The sequence below is a fragment of the Mastigoproctus giganteus genome, unplaced genomic scaffold, assembly GCF_048544385.1.
Source record: "Mastigoproctus giganteus isolate SK-2022 unplaced genomic scaffold, ASM4854438v1 scaffold_16, whole genome shotgun sequence".
Classification (NCBI taxonomy): Eukaryota; Metazoa; Arthropoda; class Arachnida; order Uropygi; family Thelyphonidae; genus Mastigoproctus; species Mastigoproctus giganteus.
The window spans coordinates 3,266,296-3,284,800 of record NW_028328293.1 but is presented as its reverse complement, the minus strand read 5'-3'; the positions used below and the strand labels follow the sequence as shown (position 1 = coordinate 3,284,800).

Genomic DNA, 18,505 nt, shown 5'->3' with positions numbered 1-18,505 from the left:
CTCTTTCTATTTAAGTGTATCCCATCCCTGTAGAAGCAATCTCTCCTGTTAACAAGTACAGTCCAGGCTGAAAAAAATTCTACCCCTTGAGCCTTGCACAATCTTTCCAGGGCCGAATTGATCGACAAGGCTCTCATCATATACTCCCTCCTATCGTGTCTGGGCAGAATTGCAGACACTTTCAAATTCAACCGTATTTCACGGCTTTTTTTCAACAGTGACCTGTACTTGTTAAGCAATTCTGCCGGTCTCCTTCTCTTGATATCATTAGTGCCAATGTGTACAACTATATCACCTTTTGTGCCCTTAAAAGATGATATCTGCTGTACAACGTCATCAACCTTTGCCCCTGGCAGACATACCCTGGTCCTGTTCCACCTATCCTTTTTACAAAGCATGGTCCCCGTTTCCCTGACAATAGAGTCACCAACAACTACTAGTTCCTTTGGGACCAGCGCATTCTGCCTTGGGGGTTGCCGCTGTGTTGCGCGACGACCAAGTGCAAGCTCTGGCGTTGATGTGGGCAGCTGAGAGCTTGATGGGCCCGTCAATTTAGTTCCTTCGAGGGCATCCACCCTGTCCTTCAAGCTCTCATATAGGCCCATAAGAACGCTGAGTTGTTGCCTGATTTCGATACACTCCTTGCATCGCACACACACAAAGACATCCCCCATGGCAATATCATGTCCCGTACCTGAATGCTCCACAAACATCATGCAAGCTGTGCATTTTAGAAGGCTGTGATTCAGAAGGCAACTATACTGCCGCCCTCAGTTCTCCTCTGAGCCACAGCACTTCCATTAGCTTGAGCCTTTTGTTTTGCTGCTCTGGTCTGAGTCATGTTTCTCTTAATTTAAATAAAATTTCAATTTCAGTTTATAACCCTAAATTATCTCCCAACACAGTTATAACGGGATATATATTTGTAGTGTCAAGTATTAATTATCTCCGAGTTCCCTTTATATAACTTCCGTGTCAGTTATGTATTAATTAATTATGTTACGTTTGTAATCTAAGTCGGTATATGTATTTAGTTAAAAGTACAATTTAAATGCCAACGAAGTTCAAGAAGTTTAATAGATTTTACCGATCACTGAAAATATTATAACCTATACTATACTAACGCTATCTAGGTTCGATATATGACGATCGTATGACAAAGACAAAGGCGGGAAGTTACAAACGGTAATCTATGGACACTTAAGTATTAATTAACTTTAAAATCTCGCTGTCTCAATTCAGAATAAACTAACGATCCTTACTAGGTCTATAAGCTACTTACAAAAAATAATTTGATGTAAAAAATATTCAATAAGCGGCTAAATATGGCTAAAAAAAAAAACTTCTCGTTCAGCGGAGTTGCGACTTGTAACACGTGTATACTCTTACCGATACTTTTATGCAATGGCAAGGCCGAGTAAAGAATAAATACACCAAATTAATCAGAAAATCACAAAATAATGCTATACTGCTAAATTTAAATCAAAAGTTTTAGAAAAACAATAATTTCAAATCAATAAATAAGAAAAATCCACTTAGCGGCTTTGAACACGTCTGGCCCCTACTAGCCTCGTCAGCAGACTCGGTATGTGTTCCTCCAACTCCTCCATCGCAATGTTTGCAACGATGGAACTGACTGGGGTGCCCATAGCCAATGCCGTGTATTTGTCTGAAGAGAAAGTCACCAAACGTGGCCATGCTGCTGGACAATCACAAAAGGGCAGTAGAAATATCCTCCATGGATAGAGAGGTTCTTTCCGGTAAGCTGGTGTCTATTCAAAAGGTGCCTGGCAGAGATGATGGCTTGCTGCACAGGTATGGCAGTAAATAAAGTGACAATTCCCCAAGGTTCAGAAACACAACTACTACAACATCTCAACTCCCTGTCTCCCTTCTCTAAGTTCTTGCCGAACTGTTTTGCTAGAAACTGGATTGTTGAGACTCACAGTAAGTACAGTGGAGGTAGTAGTTTTATGTTTTTGGGCTACGACCCTTTCAGTGTCCGGTTGTCTCTTTCAGTCAGCTTTGATTTTCTGTCACAATTCATCCTGTCAGGTTTTGGTTTTCCATACTTGGTGAATGCAACGGAATCACTTTCAATTCAGTTGCTCTGGATACATTAAATAAATCAGCAGTTTTAGTCACCGATATACTTCTAAATGCACACCAAGAGCTTGACCTCTTTGGAATTTGGACAGGTCAATTACCTCTAAATAAACAGCTTTTATTGTCTTTCCTTCAGAATACTACCTACAAGAAACAGAAAAAAAAAAAAATCACTTCACGTTTATATATTTATCATACAGCCATTACAAAAACTACTTTCATATCAGGTGTTTCCATTATCTTATCCCACTCCCTGTGTCTGTGCGTGCGTGCTTATATCTTTTTAGATTGGCTCCAATTTAGTGAAATTGTAACTACCACAAAAGATCAGATTCAACAAAGGTTGGCTTGATCAGAAAGATGGTAATGGACATAAGGTGGATGATTGGTGTATTCAGAATGGTGGATATATACAGAGAAGTATATTTGTGGAAGAAATTTTTGACATTAGGATTGGTGGGGAAAAACAAATTTTATGGCATTCATCTGTTAAAATACAGAAGTGTAGCATTGTGTTCTGTGTATGAAAGACATAGTAAGTTTAACATCAAACTTGTGTGTGCATTCATTTCTTCAAAGGGGGAAGTTATGTATACTCCAGAAGGATATGATCATCCTCTAGGCATCCAGTGGTACACTACGCCATTGAATGCCTAGAGGATGATCAGACAGCAAGACAACTTAGTTGACTATGCCATTAGCCACCTGTGCACTATTAGTATTAGTATTAGTAATGGCTGTATGGTGCAAGAAAGCCTATGGCTCATGCTGCACCAGCCAAAAAAAAAAAAAAAAATCCGAACAAAACAATGATAAAAACAAAAAAAAAATAAAATAAAATAAATAACTAAATAATAATAATTAATAAAAAAAAAAAAAAAAGGAAATTAAACCTATCATCCTATGTGCTTCCCTTACCCGAAAGTACTATCCAGATGACCTTTGAATTTCCCCAAACTGTTGGCCTCTACCACCCATGAAGGCAACTTATTCCAGTAATTTATAACTCGCTGGCTAAAATAAAACTTCCTACAGTCCAATCTAAACATTTCCCCCCGTAACTTGAATTTATGTCCCCTAGTTCTAGCATCATTTATAATCTTGAAAATTTTGTCCTCATTCATTTTACTGATGCCTCTCAGAGCCTTAAACACCTCAATCAAATCTCCTCTAAGGTGTCTAGTTTCCAAACTCTGCAACCTACATATTCGAAGTCTTTCTTCATAAGGACGCCCTTTTGCCGATCTCACCAGGCGAGTTACCCTTCTTTGCACCCTTTCAAGAAGCTCGATGTCTTTCTTTAGGTGCGGTCTCCATACTTGAACACAGTATTCCAAGTGTGGTCTAACATAAGCCTTATATAATGGGATTATCACATCCCTATCTCTACTTGCAAAAGTTTGATAGATAATCGATAGGACACCATGGGCCTTCCTTGCAACCTATCTACAATGCTCAGAGAATTTCATGTCTGACCGTATCGTAACACCCAAGTCCCTTTCCTCCAGTACTGGGTTTAGTTGAACTCCACCAAGTGAATAAGTTTTTTTGGGATTACTGTTTCCCAGGTGTAATACCTTACACTTTGTTGGATTAAAGCACAGCTGCCATTTTTCTGACCATTCCTGAAGTCTATCTAGGTCTCTCTGAAGAAGCTCAGCTTGACAGTAATCATTAACTACTCTACCAATTTTAACATCATCTGCAAATTTAGACATCACGCCCTCTATCCCTTCATCAATGTCGTTTATGAAAATTAAAAACAACAGTGGTCCTAATACTGATCCTTGGGGAACCCCACTTCTTACATCAACCCAATCTGAGGAATAGCCATTTATCACAACCCTCTGCCTCCTGCCCTGAAGCCATCCTTCTATCCATCTAAGGATTTTCCCAGTGATTCCAACCTGTTCCAGCTTATAAAGCAACCGCTCATGTGGGACTGAGTCAAAAGCTTTGTTGAAATCTAAATAAGCAGTGTCGAAATTATTCCCTAAATCCAGCTCATGAGTGACCCTTTCGAAATAGCAAACCAGATTTGTTAAACATGATTTTCCCTTTACAAAACCATGCTGAGTATCCTTGAGAATTTCAATTCGATCCAAATGATCCTGAATTCCACCCTTGATCATTGCCTCCATGATTTTCCCTACTACTGAAGTCAGACTGACAGGTCGATAATTTCCAACTTCACTTTTAGAGCCACCCTTATGTATGGGAGATACATTTGCACTTTTCTAATCCAAGGGAATCTCCCCAGAGTCTAGTGATGCTCGCATAATTAGCCTCAATGGTTCAATGCACTCGCTTGCCGCCTCTCTTAAGATTATAGGGTATATCCCATCAACTCTAGGAGCCTCACTGGTCTGTAGGCTCGAAAGTTTTTTCATTAAATAATCTTGCGAAATTTCAATATCATTAATTACATATTTTTTAACTTCACTCCCACAATTTCCCATTGCCACAAAAGGCTTTTCATTTGTAAATATCGATGCAAAATAACTGTTGAGTTCATCTGCAACAGCAGCTGGTGTATTTATTACTATCCCCTTTCCCTTACGTAAAGGTCCGATCTGGTTTGTGCTGCTCTTCTTGGCATTTATATATGTGAAGAATTCTTTATCCCCCCTCTTTGCTCTGTTTGCTAGTGATTTCTCATAAACTGCCTTTGCCTGTTGAACCTTTTCTGTGGCTCTATTACACATCACCTTGTAGCTGTTATAGGCTTCAGTACTTTTAAACTCCCTCTTAACAGGTCACCCTGCTAACCAGGAAGAATATTTCAAACAGTGTAATATTGAATGCTAAAGATGTAATTACTCTTTCTGAACATGTTACACATTGTGCATGCAGTTTGAATGTTTGCTTCCAGATAGTAAAACTGCTTGTCAAATGAAACTTAGTAAAACTAAAATGTATCATGAAATTGCGTAGGGTCTAAGGCTACTATAAGGAAATTGTACAGAAACTGGAGAAAAAAATAATGCTTTTTCTTGCATAGTTTTGATGAAGCAACAACAGTAACATGAGTACTAACATTTAAGGTATGCATGCTTGGTTTTGGACAAAAAATTGCAATAAGAGTGGAAAACTGTTTTTTTTTTTTTTTTTTTTTGATTTGTTTTGTTTAAAGCATCACTTTGGCCATCTAGTGGTAGATATTTTAAAATGTGAATTATTAGAGTTAAAGACATAATAGTTTGTAGCAAACGATTATGCTTGTTTCAGGTGGATCACCTATAACTCAAAATGCTGAAGGTATAGTTAATGAACTGAAAGAAAATGGCTACAAATGCAAATAAAGACATATGTAATTTATATGTGTACAATGTTTCTCATTCAGGAAAGAAGGTAGTTTCTACTACTTTCATTCCTTACCTATAATTTTGTCATCTGGTAGATGACAGGATGTTCTGATGGTTCCAGAAATATCCCACAAGGAAGGAAGGCTTTAATGGCTGTATTTTCTCTTCTGGAGCAGAAAGAAGCTGTTATGGTACATAATGCAAATAAATATATCAGTGAATCAAATAGGTTCCTGTCATAAAAAGCTTAATTGATATCTTGAACCCACTTTCTTTAATTGGCTACCAATATCAATTGATATCAACCATATTGATATCAATTATACATTTCTTGTACTTTTTACCACAAAATTAAAAAGCACATCCCTATATACTGAATTGCATTTTATTAAAATTATTAGAGGCACCACTCGGTTCTGGCCAGGATCCAGTCATTTTTTTAATAATAACCAAACATCAAAATAATGACAGAAAAAAAGGCAGTATAAATACTTAAGAATAATGGAATAAAGCTGACCTGCTAGCATCCCATTTTTCTTCCAACTCATGTATTAACAATCTTGGTAAAACATCTCCCACCATTCCCAACACACTCCATTCAATGCCTCCCGTGGTCTTCCGTCAAAAGGATGTCAGAAGGATTTTGACAAATCTTGATGCTAAGAAAGCTCCAGTTTCTGATGGTATTTCTCCACTTGTTCTCAAAACCTGTGCTCCCAAACTTACTCCTGTTCTTTGCCACCTTTTTTCACTTTCTTATTCCAAAGGTGTTTTTCCTTCTGCTTGGAAATTTGCTCATATCCAGCAAATCTCCTAAAAAGGGTAACAAATCCCTCCCATCCAGTTATCGCCCCATTGCAATTACTTCTACTCTTTCTAAAATAATGGAGAAATCAACTAACCACCAACTCTTAAACTACGTAGAAACCTTCCGTCTGATCAATGATCACCAGTATGGATTCCGTCAGTGTTGATTCACTGGTGATATTCTGACTTATGTTACCCATTTATGGACCAATTCAATGGAAAAGTTAGGTGAAACTCAAGCAGTTGCTCTTGACATCTCAAAGGCTTACGATCGTATTTTACATAAAGGTCTTCTAAACAAGCTACCATCTTATGGTTTGCCAACTGTTTTTTGTAATAAGTTATCCAGTTTTCTCTCTGATTGCTCACTGAGGGGTGTTGGTAGATGGCTCTCTGTCTTATAACTTCTCCACTAATTCTGGTATCCCCCAAGATTCAGTTCTTTTCCTCTTGTATATTAATGACTTTCTTCCATTGACTGGAAATCATATCCATAGTTTTGCCGATGATAGTACATTGTATTCCACTTTCCATTTTGAGAAACTGTACACTGCTCAATCAGCTTCAACTTCAAGAATATCTATTACCAATTCTTTAATTGCCGATCTCCAGGTAATTCTCCAGTTGGGCAAAGACAACTAAGTTGATTTCAATCCTTCTAAAACTCAGTCTTGTCTTATATTAGCATTAGAAAAGGCACATGATGCAAGAAAGCAAGCTTATATAACATCAGCCAAAAAAAAAAAAAAACCTTATTTCACCCATCCACTCGCTCCAAATGTTTGTCAAGTTCTGCCATGAATCTATTTAAGCTATCAACTTCTACAACGAAAGATGGAAGTTTGTTCCAGCAATCAACCACCCACTGGCTAAAGGCAATCCTCAGCACATCTATCCTACAACCGTCTTTCCTCAATTCAAATTTATGCCTCTCAGGTGATTATTCTGAGCAAGAGAAAGAATCCCATCAGCATTGAGCATGCTCAAACCATTCAAAGCTTTATACACCTCTATCAGATCACCTTGCAGATGCCTAGTCTCCAGACACTGTAATCTGCAAAACTTAAGCCTTTCTTCGTAAGAGCAACCCTTTGTTCCATTCACTAATCTTGTTGCCCTTCTCTGTACTCGCTCCAATAGCTCTACATCCTTCTTAAAATGAGGCCTCCAGACTGTATACAGTACTCAAGGTGTGGCCTGACCATTGCCTTATACAAGGGGATAATCACCTCCTTATCCCTGCTAGAAAAATTCCTGTATATCATTGACAAGACAACATGAGCTACTCTTGCAGACCATCTGCACTGCTCAGAAAACTTCATATTTGTCTGCACAATTACCCCCAGGTCCTTTTCATTCTCTACCACTGTCAGTGTAGTACCACAGAGTTGATACGTTACTCGGGGTTCCTGCTTCCGATATGTAGTACTTTACATTTGTCAATGTTAAACTTAATTTGCCACCTCTCAGCCCATCTGCTCAACTTTTCTAGATCCTGTTTGAGCAGCGTGCTGTCATTAGTGTCCTTAACAATCCTGCCAACCTTTGTATCGTCTGCAGACTTGAACATTAAGCTTGATATACCATCATGAATATCATTTATAAATACAGAAAGCAACAATGGACCCAGCACTGAACCCTGAGGGACTCCACTAATAAAATTAGTCCACGATGAGCAGTGTCCATTGATTACCACTCTCTGTCTACTCCAACTCAACCATCCCTTTATCCATAGCAGCAATTTGCCTCCAATGCCACACTGCTCCAATTTGTTCAGCAGTCTTTCCTGTGCAACAGTATCAAAAGCCTTTCTAAGATCCAAATATATGATATCAAAGTTATTCCCTGCATCCAGTTCCTTTGTTACCACATCATTGTATCCAATCAAATTGGTCAGGCAAGACTTTCCCTTAACAAAACCATGCTGTGTCTGAGCTATAACTGAAGTCTTGTCTAGATGATCCTGCAGTGCTTCTTTAACCAGTGCCTCCATTAATTTTCCTGGAACAGAAGTTAAACTAACAGGTCTATAATTACTTACGTCACCCTTTGATCCTCCTATGTGAATTGGGGTCACATTTGCACATCTCCAGTCCCCTGAGTCCAAAGAAGCTCTCATAATTATGGCTAAGGGTTTGCTTTCTTCCTTTGCTGCCTCCTTTAATATAACTGGAGAGATCCCATTCACCCCGGATGCCTTTTTTATGTTTATCTTCAACAATTTCTCCTCCACTTTACTCTCAGTTATTACAAAATCATCTAGCTGACTGTCAGAGTTTAATTCACCTCTGGCATTCCCCTCCCTGAATACTCCTCATGTGTGAATGTAGATGCAAAATACTCATTTAGTTTGTTAGCCACCTGAGCAGAATTATCAACAGTTGAACCATCAATATCCAGTGGACCAATCTGATTCATCCCTTTCCTTCTAGAGTTTACATAGGTAAAGAAATCTTTGCTGTTTTTCTTTGCATCCTTTGCCAAAGATTTCTCATAATCTACCATTGCCTGCCTAATCTCCTTTGTGACTTGGTTACAGACCAGCTTATATCTGTCATAGGCTTCCATGTCACCCATTAATTTATATGTATCCTATGCATTTTTCTTCTCTGCCATATGTCTCATTAGTTCATCTGACATCCATGTAGGCCTAAACCTTGATGGTTTTTTTTTTTTTAAGGAGCATTAGCAACTAAGGCCATATTGCTCCGGGATATGCGGTGGTCATTCCCTGACCTTTCCGCATCCTCCGTATTTGGTGGTGACGGGCTCGGACCCCGGTTTAATCAAGAAGCGTGTGCTACGCACTGCTGCTCCTTCCCACCTGGCTACGGAGGCGCCCCTAAACCTTAAACAATATTTCTTAATTGGTATGTAAAGCCTAGTAGTTTCCAAGATAAATTCTTTGAATGCTTCCCCGTTTTGAATTTGCTGTTGGTAACATCATCAGTTGGTCCCACCGTATAGAATTTAAATACTGTCTCAGACCACCGTAGTCACCTTTATGAAAGCAAATCCCTTCCCTTTGCCCCTGATGGTAGTTACCTCTTTGAGTATATCCCACTTCAGCACACTGTGATCATTGCCACCTAGTGGTTTCTTTATCTGCAGATTCTTAATGCATGAAGAATCAGTACTGATAATCAGATCAATATCTGTGAAATTAAAATCCCTCACTATAAGACTCACTAATTTACTGGCCCTCTCTATTTCCCTGTACAGTTTCTTATTATACTCATCAGAGTCATTACGCCTATAACACACTCCTACTCTCAATTTTGATCTCCCAATGCTTATGTCATACCAAACTGACTCGACACTGCACTGTCCAGCGATGTTGACTGGCTTCACTTTTTTGTATTTTATGTGTTTCTTAACTAATAGTATAATTCCTCCTCCCTTCCTATCATGTCTATCCTTCTTGTACACATTTTACTCCCTAAATTCCAGTTTTGCATCTGTGTGGCACCACATCTCTGATATTCCAACAATATCTGCCTTTGATGTTTTGAGCAATACCTCAAATTCATCAAATTTATTTACCGAACTCCTAGCATTGGTTTATATGCAAGTATACATGTACCTGTTCCTTTTCTTAGTTACCCTAACACAACCCATGTGTTTACTTGTACTGCAATGACTCCCAGCAGTCTCTGAAATACCCTACATCTTGTTTTCCAGGCTGCTGCTCATTCCAGTAGAAGCAGTGCAAGAATCACTCTCACCTCTGCCAGTGGCTACTGTTAATCTATTAGTCCTTGTATCCCCTCCAAGCCAAGCTAGCAGTTTTTCGACCCATCTAACACTGACTCAATTGCATCAGCAAATATTCTTGCACCCTTTCTATTTAAGTGTATCCCATCCCTGTAGAATCTTGCAAAAAGGATTCTTCTGCTCCTCTGCTTATCTTTGGTGACACTCCGATTTCTAGGCAAAATGATCTATGTCTTTTGGGGATTACCCTGAATTCTAATCACGCTTGGCATAAGCACATTACAAATATTGCTTCCTCTGTATCTAAAAAACTTGGTTTTCTCTTTCGCACTCAGCGTTACTTTTCTTCCAAATTGCTGTTGACTCTGTACAAATCACAAATCCGCCATACCATGGAATATTGTTCCCACATCTGGGTCGGTGCCCCCAAAACCTCTCTCAGGCTTCTAGATTCCATTCAGAAGAGGGCAGTTAGATTAATTAATGACTCATCTCTAACAGTCTCTGCACTCGCTGTCTCATAGATGTACTGTTTCTGCTGCATGCCTTTTCTACAGATATTTTCATGGGCACTGTTCTTCTGAATTGGCTTTTATAATTCCCACTCTCTCTTTCAAAACAGTTCGAACACATGCCACCAGCAGCCAGCATCCATGTACTGTCCAACTTCAAACTCACAGAACCAACTTTTCTTCTTCCTCGTTTATTCATTCAACTGCCATTTTCTGAAACAACCTTCCTTCATATGTATTTCCTGAAAATTACAGTCTACAGAAGTTCAAGTCTAATGTCAGTAAATATCTTTTTTCGTCTTCTCAGCCTCCAACCCAAGCACGGTACTAAGTACTATAGGTTCTAATTATACCTCTTGTGTTTGGGGTTTTTATAAAAAAAAAAAAAAATGGGTGATGAGCAGTGTGTTGCTTTATATTTACTGAGAGTATTATTTTCATGCGATATTGGTGATGGTGCTGTTGAATTTTTATTTTCTTATCTGATGATAAATAATTTAATTATTTTTTTGTGTGAAATTTATAAGAATTTAACCAATTTCATTAATTTTAGGATATTTCCATAACATGCACTACAAGTGGACGTGGTCAACTAATACTAGGAGGCAAAGATGGATATGTTTATTTTATAAATCGTCAGTTACAAATTACTTCTACCTCCTTTCAAGCTCATAAATTGGGGATTTCACATCTACAGCAGTTAAGGCAGAATCCAATGTTAATATCTGTTGGGGTAATTATTTTTAATATTGTAGTGCTTTACTTTAGTAAAATTCAATTGCAATAATCTTAATATAAAATAAATAAATTTTCTGTTTATGCTCCAGGATGACCACAAAGTCAGAGGAGTTTACAAGATGGAGAGAATATGAGGGACAGTACTGTATTTAGCAGTCACAAGCTTGAATCCTGGTCACTCAGGGCACATGTACTTATGCATCCTTGTAAATGTTGGTAGTAATTCACAGTATGCTTGCCAACATTTACGATTTGATTAAAATTTTCAGGAATGCCTTTCCTTCTCTTACAGTTTTAAATTAATTTCAGTCTTGTTTGTGTTATGTGGTTCAGGTGTGTACTATGACATGCAAATAGATCTACTGAATGATGAAATGGCTCTAGTTATCTATTTACATAGGTATTAAATTATTACTATATAATTTAACAATTAAAAAAAAATTAAAATAATTTTATAACATATTAGTTAAGAAAATAACTTTTATTGCTTTATAATTTGTCATTTTATAATGACATATGAATTTACTTTTGTATTGTATGACTTGCATTAATTCATTATTATAATCATTAATTTGGTAGAAAGATTCTGAAACATTATTTCATTATGTTCTGGTAATAAAACTAGTGTATATTGTTAATGCAAAATTTCAAAAAGTTGTTAGGTATGCATGTGAAAATTCATAGTAGTAATAGTAGTGGCGGCATGTGATGCAAGAAAGCATGTGTATGAGCTTATGCAGCATCAGCCCACAAAAAAAAAAAAAAAACCACACCATTCCCTCCAAATGCCTGTCCAGTTACTCATTAAATTTATTCACCCTATCAACTTCCACAACGACAGATGGAAGTTTGTTCCAGCAATTAACCACCCGCTGGCTAAAGGCAAATTTCCGCACATCTATTCTACATCTGTCTTTTCTTAATTTGAATTTATGCCCCCTTAGGTTCATAATCTGAACAAGTGGAAGGATCCCATCAGAATTCAGCGTGCTCAACCCATTCAAGGCCTTATATACCTCAATCAGATCACCGCGCAGGTGCCTAGTCTCCAGCCATTGCAATTTGCAGAACTTAAGCCTCTCTTGGTAAGAGGATCCCTTCATTCCCCTCACCAATCTTGTTGCCCTTCTCTGTACAAGCTCAAGTAAATCTACATCCTTCCTAAAATGAGGCCTCTAGACCTGTACGCAGTACTCAAGGTGTGGCCTGACCATTGCCTTATACAGAGGGATAATCACCTCCTTTTCCCTGCTAGCAAAATTCCTATATATCATTGACAAAACCCCATGACCTACCCTGGCAGTCTGTCTGCATTGCTCAGATAACTTCATATCTGCCTGCACAATTACTCCCAGGTCTTTTTCATTTTCTACCACCTTAAGTGTAGTACCACACAGCTGGTACGTTTCTCTGGGGTTACTTCTACCCATATGCAGTACTTTGCATTTATCAAGGTTAAACTTCAGTTGCCACTTCTTAGCCCATCTGCTCAAATTATCCAGATCCTGTTGCAGTAGCACACTGCCATTACTGTCATTAACAACCCTGCCAACCTTTGTATCATCTGCAAACTTCGACATTAAGCCTGATATACCTTCATCAATATCATTGATAAATAAACAAAACAACAGTGGACCCAACACCGAACCCTGTGGGACTCCACTAATAACATTAGTCCACGAAGAGCAGCACCCATTGATTACCACCCTCTGTCTTCTCCCACTTAACCATCCTTTTATCCATTGTAGCAACTTACCCTTAATACCATTCTGCTCCAATCTGTACAATAGTCTTTCATGCGCAACAGTGTCAAAAGCTTTCCTGAAATCCAAATAGATGATATTAAAATTATTTTTTGCATCCAGTTCCTTTGTAACCACATCATAATATCCTATCAAATTTGTCAGAGAAGACTTTCCCTTAACAAACCCATGCTGTGTCTGAATTATTGCTGTAGTCTTGTCTAGATGATCCTGCAATGCATCTTTAACCAGTGACTCCATTATTTTAACCAGAACAGAAGTTAAACTAACTGGTCTGTAATTACTTGTGTCACCCTTCGATCCCCCTTTGTGAATTGGGGATACATTTGCACATCTCCAGTCCGTGGGAACCTCCCCCGAGTCCAAGGATGCTCTCATAATTATGGCCAAGGGTTTGCTTATTTGCTTTGCCGCCTCCTTTAATATAACTGGATAGATCCCATCCACCCCAGGTGCTTTTCTTATGTTTTACTTCAACAATTTCTCCTCCACTTTGCTCTCAGTTATTACAAAATCATTAAGTATCCTGCTACAATTTGATAACCTTCTGCCATTTCCAAACCTTAATAACTCCTCGTGTGTGAATGTAGATGCAAAGTACTCATTCAGTTTGTTTGCTATCTGGGCAGGATCATCAACAATCGATCCATCAATATCAAGTGGACCAATCAGATTCATCCCCTTCCTTTTAGAGTTTATATAAGTAAAGAAATCCTTGCTGTTTTTCTTAGTATCTTTTGCCAAGGATTTCTCGTAATCTACCTTCGCCAGCCTAACCTCCTTTGTGACCTGATTACAGACTAGCTTATATCTGCTGTAGGCTTCTGAGTCGCTTGATAATTTATATGCATCCCATGCATGTTTCTTCTCTGTTATGAGTCTCATTAGTTCATTTGATAACCATTTAGGCCTAAACCTTGAACAGTATTTCTTAATAGGTATGAAACTTTTCGTAGCTTCCACGATTAATTCCTTGAATGCTTCCCACTTAGAATTTACTGTTGGTAACATCGTCAGTTTATCCCAGTGTACAGAATTTAAAAACTTTCTGAGACCACTGTACTCACCTTTACGGAAGCAAAAACCCTTTCCTTTACCCCTGATGGTAATTATATCTTTAAGTAAATCCCACATCAGTACACTGTGATCACTGCCACCTAGTTGTTCCTTTATCTGCAAATTCTTAATACACGAATGATCACTGCTGATAACCAGATCAAGAGTATTACTCTCTCTGGTTGCCTCTTGACCATGCTGCTGCAGAAAACAATCATCCAATAAATCTACAAAAGTCTGACTAGTCTACCATAAAATAAAACAAATTCCTAAATTTTGTTATCTGTCTTTCCAGGCTTATTGTGATTGACTACTTCAGTTGCTTGCAAAACAGCCTCGTTAGGTAGATAGAAATATTCTGGTATTTATTTTGTTTTATGCCATATATCATTTGTGAATCCTCATAATTTGCAGGTAGTTGTGCACTGATGAATTCATTGAGACTACACTGTTATATCACTTGAGAGATTTAATTAATTTATTACTAAAATGCCACAATTCTGAACAATTGATGCACCTTAATGCCAAACACTTAAATGTTCTGGGTATATTTCAGGAACTTACTGTTTCCTGTCTTCACACACGAGAGATTAGAATATTGATTTGAGGTCTAAATTCTAAAAATTTTATAAATTCTATTAATAATAATCTACTTATGTTAAGTAATTAATTAAATTAAAGTTATAGAAGTTAGTGATGGGTTACAGTTGCTTGGTTTTAACTTTGGATACTTGGGTATTCGAATTAATCGCAAGTAGTTTTTAGTGCAAATTAAACAAATTTTCTGCATAATGTGTTTCTTTTGGAAAAAAAAAATACAGGGTGGTTTTAAGGTCCTTAGCTGTTTTTAAAAAATAAAACTAAAACAGAGCATAGCAGAAAGAAGTTTTTTAGTGAAGTAAAAAAAAAAAAAAAATCTAATATTAAATAGTATGCTGTTATGTTTTAGTATGTAAACTTGATCAAAAGATGAAGTTTTCCGTATTGAGACATTTCAGAATATGTATAGAAAGAGGGAAGTAGCATTGTATTGTACTGTATGAAAAAGGATAAAGCCAACATATGTTGTCACAAGACAAAGCTTTAGGAGTTTGCCATTTTTATGACAATGCCTGTAGTGTTAATTACACTTTCTGCCATTTTCAGGCTCTGAAATGTAACATGATTTCCATATCCAAGATAAATCCTCATTAATATGATTATGGGATTTGAAGGAAGAAAATCTGCAATAGACCATGAATTGGGAAATCTTAAGTTTGACCGGAAGTTCTGTAGATAGCTGAATCTATTAATGAGTAGGTTGTTTCCGGTGCTCATAGCACCAGAAGCAGCCTACCTGGAAGCAAAATTATATATTGTCAAGACCATGTCTGGCTTCTCTAGCTGTTGATTTTCCTTCACTCTCAGGAAAATTTTTGTATTTACATGCAAATTATAGGTGTCTCTATAAAATCACAAGGGTGCATCAAATCTTATCTGCAGATCAGCCTAAATATGTGGCCTCTGTTCATTAGTTGCTGAGTAAAATGGAGACAAAACCATCTTGTTTCGCAAGAATGTTCAGGACTGACACACACACACAGCACATTTTTCATTGAATGAGGCAGTGAATGCTCAATTGTTATATTGGTTAACTGTTTGGTGTGGTTTTTCTACTTCATTCATCCTTGGGCCATGCTTTTTTTGAAAAGCTCTGTTGGAATGGAAAACAACTGTTATGAGATGTTATTAAACCCAGTTAGAAGAGGAGATTATATTGCATTTATGAGAGAGATTATACCTCATTTATTTTATCTTGAAGGCATTGTGCCAGTACCATTAAGATAAATCTTAATAATGCTGATCAAGTGATACATGTTGCTTGATGGTACTGGCACAATGATGCTGATCAAGTGATACGTGGTGCTGCTTCATGCATCATGAAGCAGCATCATGTATCATGAAGCAGCATCATGTATCACTTGACCTGTGTCTACTCTGATGTATGAAACATTTGCAGCTGATAAAATTATCGGTAGGAATTTCTCAATGCTTGGCCTCCACATTGCCACCCTTGACTTCTGCAGAGCTTTGATTAAGTGACATTTGAAAAACTACACTTGCAGAGATAATAACCCTGTTTCTTAGTCTTTAAAGAATAACATTTAATGTGAGGTTTCAGCCTTCTGTATGGACTTGCTGCAGTTGGGTGTGAACAGTGTTATTCCTCATTCACCCTAAAGTTATGGATGAATAAGGAACATCAATGATATATCTCTAGTGACAATTTCTCTAATTGTGTTTTGTATTACAATAAAACCTTGGTCTTCTGGTGGCGAACATTTGCAATTCTTGCCAACCATATTTAGTTGGCAAATGTGCTCTGGACTGACCAAGCATGTTTCTCATTGAATGAAGCAGTGGGTGCTTTTTTTTTTTTTTTTTTTTTTTTTAATTGCAATTTTTTCTTTTGTTTTGTAAATTCCATTTACTTTTATGCCCTGTGTAAAACGTTTTTTTCTGTGAGGCTTATATTGTTGTTATTTTTTAAAAATAGCTAAAGACTTTATAACTGCCCTGTATATAAAAAAGTATCTCAAGGTGGTCCCTGCTCTTAATGGAGGGTTCATCTTGAGACACTTCTGCACACATCTCTAACACATGATGTGTTAGAGATTTGTAAAATACATTTTTGTGTATATGTGTTTTTTTTTATATTGTTATTTTCTTTTCAGGCTGATGAACCGGGAATAAATCCCTTAGTAAAGATATGGAACCTTGAAAAGGTATGTAGATTTCTGTTCCTAAATTATATATTGTTGAAAAAATCTCAGGCATTGTTGAAATGCTTAGTAACTCTTAATGAATGATGATAAAAATTAAACTTTAAACTGTTAGATTGAAATCAGTACAAACAGAATAGTGCAAAAACAGCAAATAAAACCTTAAACATTGTACTGTTTAAGTTATGTTAACAACCTTTACTTTTGCCAAATTACCATGTGCCATTTATGAAAATTGTTATGCTTAGTATAAACCTTTGTATAGCAGCAAAATGTCAGAAGCACTGACATGTACAGCCAAGTGATCAATATGATAAGCCATAAGTCTGTTATTTCTAATGTTGTATAAAATATTTGTATTCTGCTAGCAGATTATCTGCACCTCTCCTTTTGGTAAGCACAGAGTGTTATTTTTAATTTTTTTAATTAATTTTTTTTTTGTTTATTGAATTGTTTTAGTTACATAATATCAAAGGATTGTAGACAACTAGTTGAAGATAAAAGGATATATAGAGGATTCAAGATTGGAAGCGACAAGTGACTATAATTTTGTATAGAGCAAATTAAAAATGTTAATTAGTTGTTGTTTTGGTTTTTAGGAGCATTAGCAACTAAGGCCATATTGCTCCGGGATATGCGGTGGTCATTCCCTGACCTTTCCGAATCTTCCGTATTTGGTGGTGACGGGCTCAAACCCCGGTCTAATCAAGAAGCATGTGATACGCACTACTGTTCCTTCCCACCTGGCTACGGAGGTGCCGTGTTAATTAGTGCCAAAAAATAAGTATAAAAAAATGTTAAAATGGAAAAATTAAAAATCATTACAAAAATCAAAGTTCTCAGAGATTTCAACAACCAATAAATACAGAAACCTTCCTCTTCAGTTAGATGGTATTCTTTATATGAAAATGATTATAGATGAAGAATGGCAAAAATTTAAGGGAACTTCAGTGAAAATTATAAAAGAAGTGTGTGGGGGAGAAGTTCGGTTAAGCCATAAAATTCAGAATACTTGTAGAACCTAGTAGTTAGAAGAATTTTGTGAAAAGAAAATATGAAATATATTTTAAGAAATTTTTGGCAAATAAAGCCACTAGATCCTTACTGGAATGTATAGAAAAGTGTAAGGGAAATCTTAGAACCAGAGTTAGCATTAGCAGAGGCATACAATGCAAGAAAGCAAGCTTATGCAGCATCAGCCCAAAAAAAAAAAAAAAAAAAACCCTCCCATTTCACCTCTACATTTGTTCCAAATGCTTGTCCAGTTCAGCCTTAAATTTATTTTGGTTATCAACTTCCACAACAAAAAATGGAAATCTGTTCCACCAATCAACTACCAGCTGGCTAAAGGCAAATTTCCGAACATCTATTCTACAACTCTTTCCTCAATTTGAAACTGTGCCCCCTCAGGTTCTTAATCTGAGCGAGAGAAAGAATCCCATCAGCATTCAGCTTGCTCAACCCATTCAAGGCCTTATACACCTCAATCAGATCACCTTGCAGGTGCCTAGTGTCCAGACACTGTAATTTTCATAACTTAGCCTTTCTTCATAAGAGCAACCCTTTGTTCCATTCACTAATCTTGTTGCCCTTCTCTGTACTCGTTCCAACAGCTCTACATTTCTTAAAATGAGGCCTCCAGACATGTATACAGTACTCAAGGTGTGGCCTGACCATTGCCTTATACAAGGGGATAATCACCTCCCTGTCCTTGCTAGCAAAATTCCTATATATCATTGACA

At 37.2% G+C, this 18,505-nt stretch overlaps 1 protein-coding gene across 2 annotated transcripts in view; it reads left to right on the top strand.

Moving 5' to 3' along the window:
- The window catches only part of LOC150074894 (vacuolar protein sorting-associated protein 11 homolog), a 612,407-nt gene that overhangs the window by 37,008 nt on the left and 556,894 nt on the right, over nucleotides 1–18,505 (top strand). For both annotated transcript variants that reach the window (XM_090389417.1, XM_090389418.1), the window contains exons 3-4: nucleotides 10,998–11,177; nucleotides 16,716–16,766. In XM_090389417.1, the coding sequence (XP_090245543.1) occupies nucleotides 10,998–11,177; nucleotides 16,716–16,766 (231 nt within the window). The remainder of the gene's footprint in view (nucleotides 1–10,997; nucleotides 11,178–16,715; nucleotides 16,767–18,505) is intronic.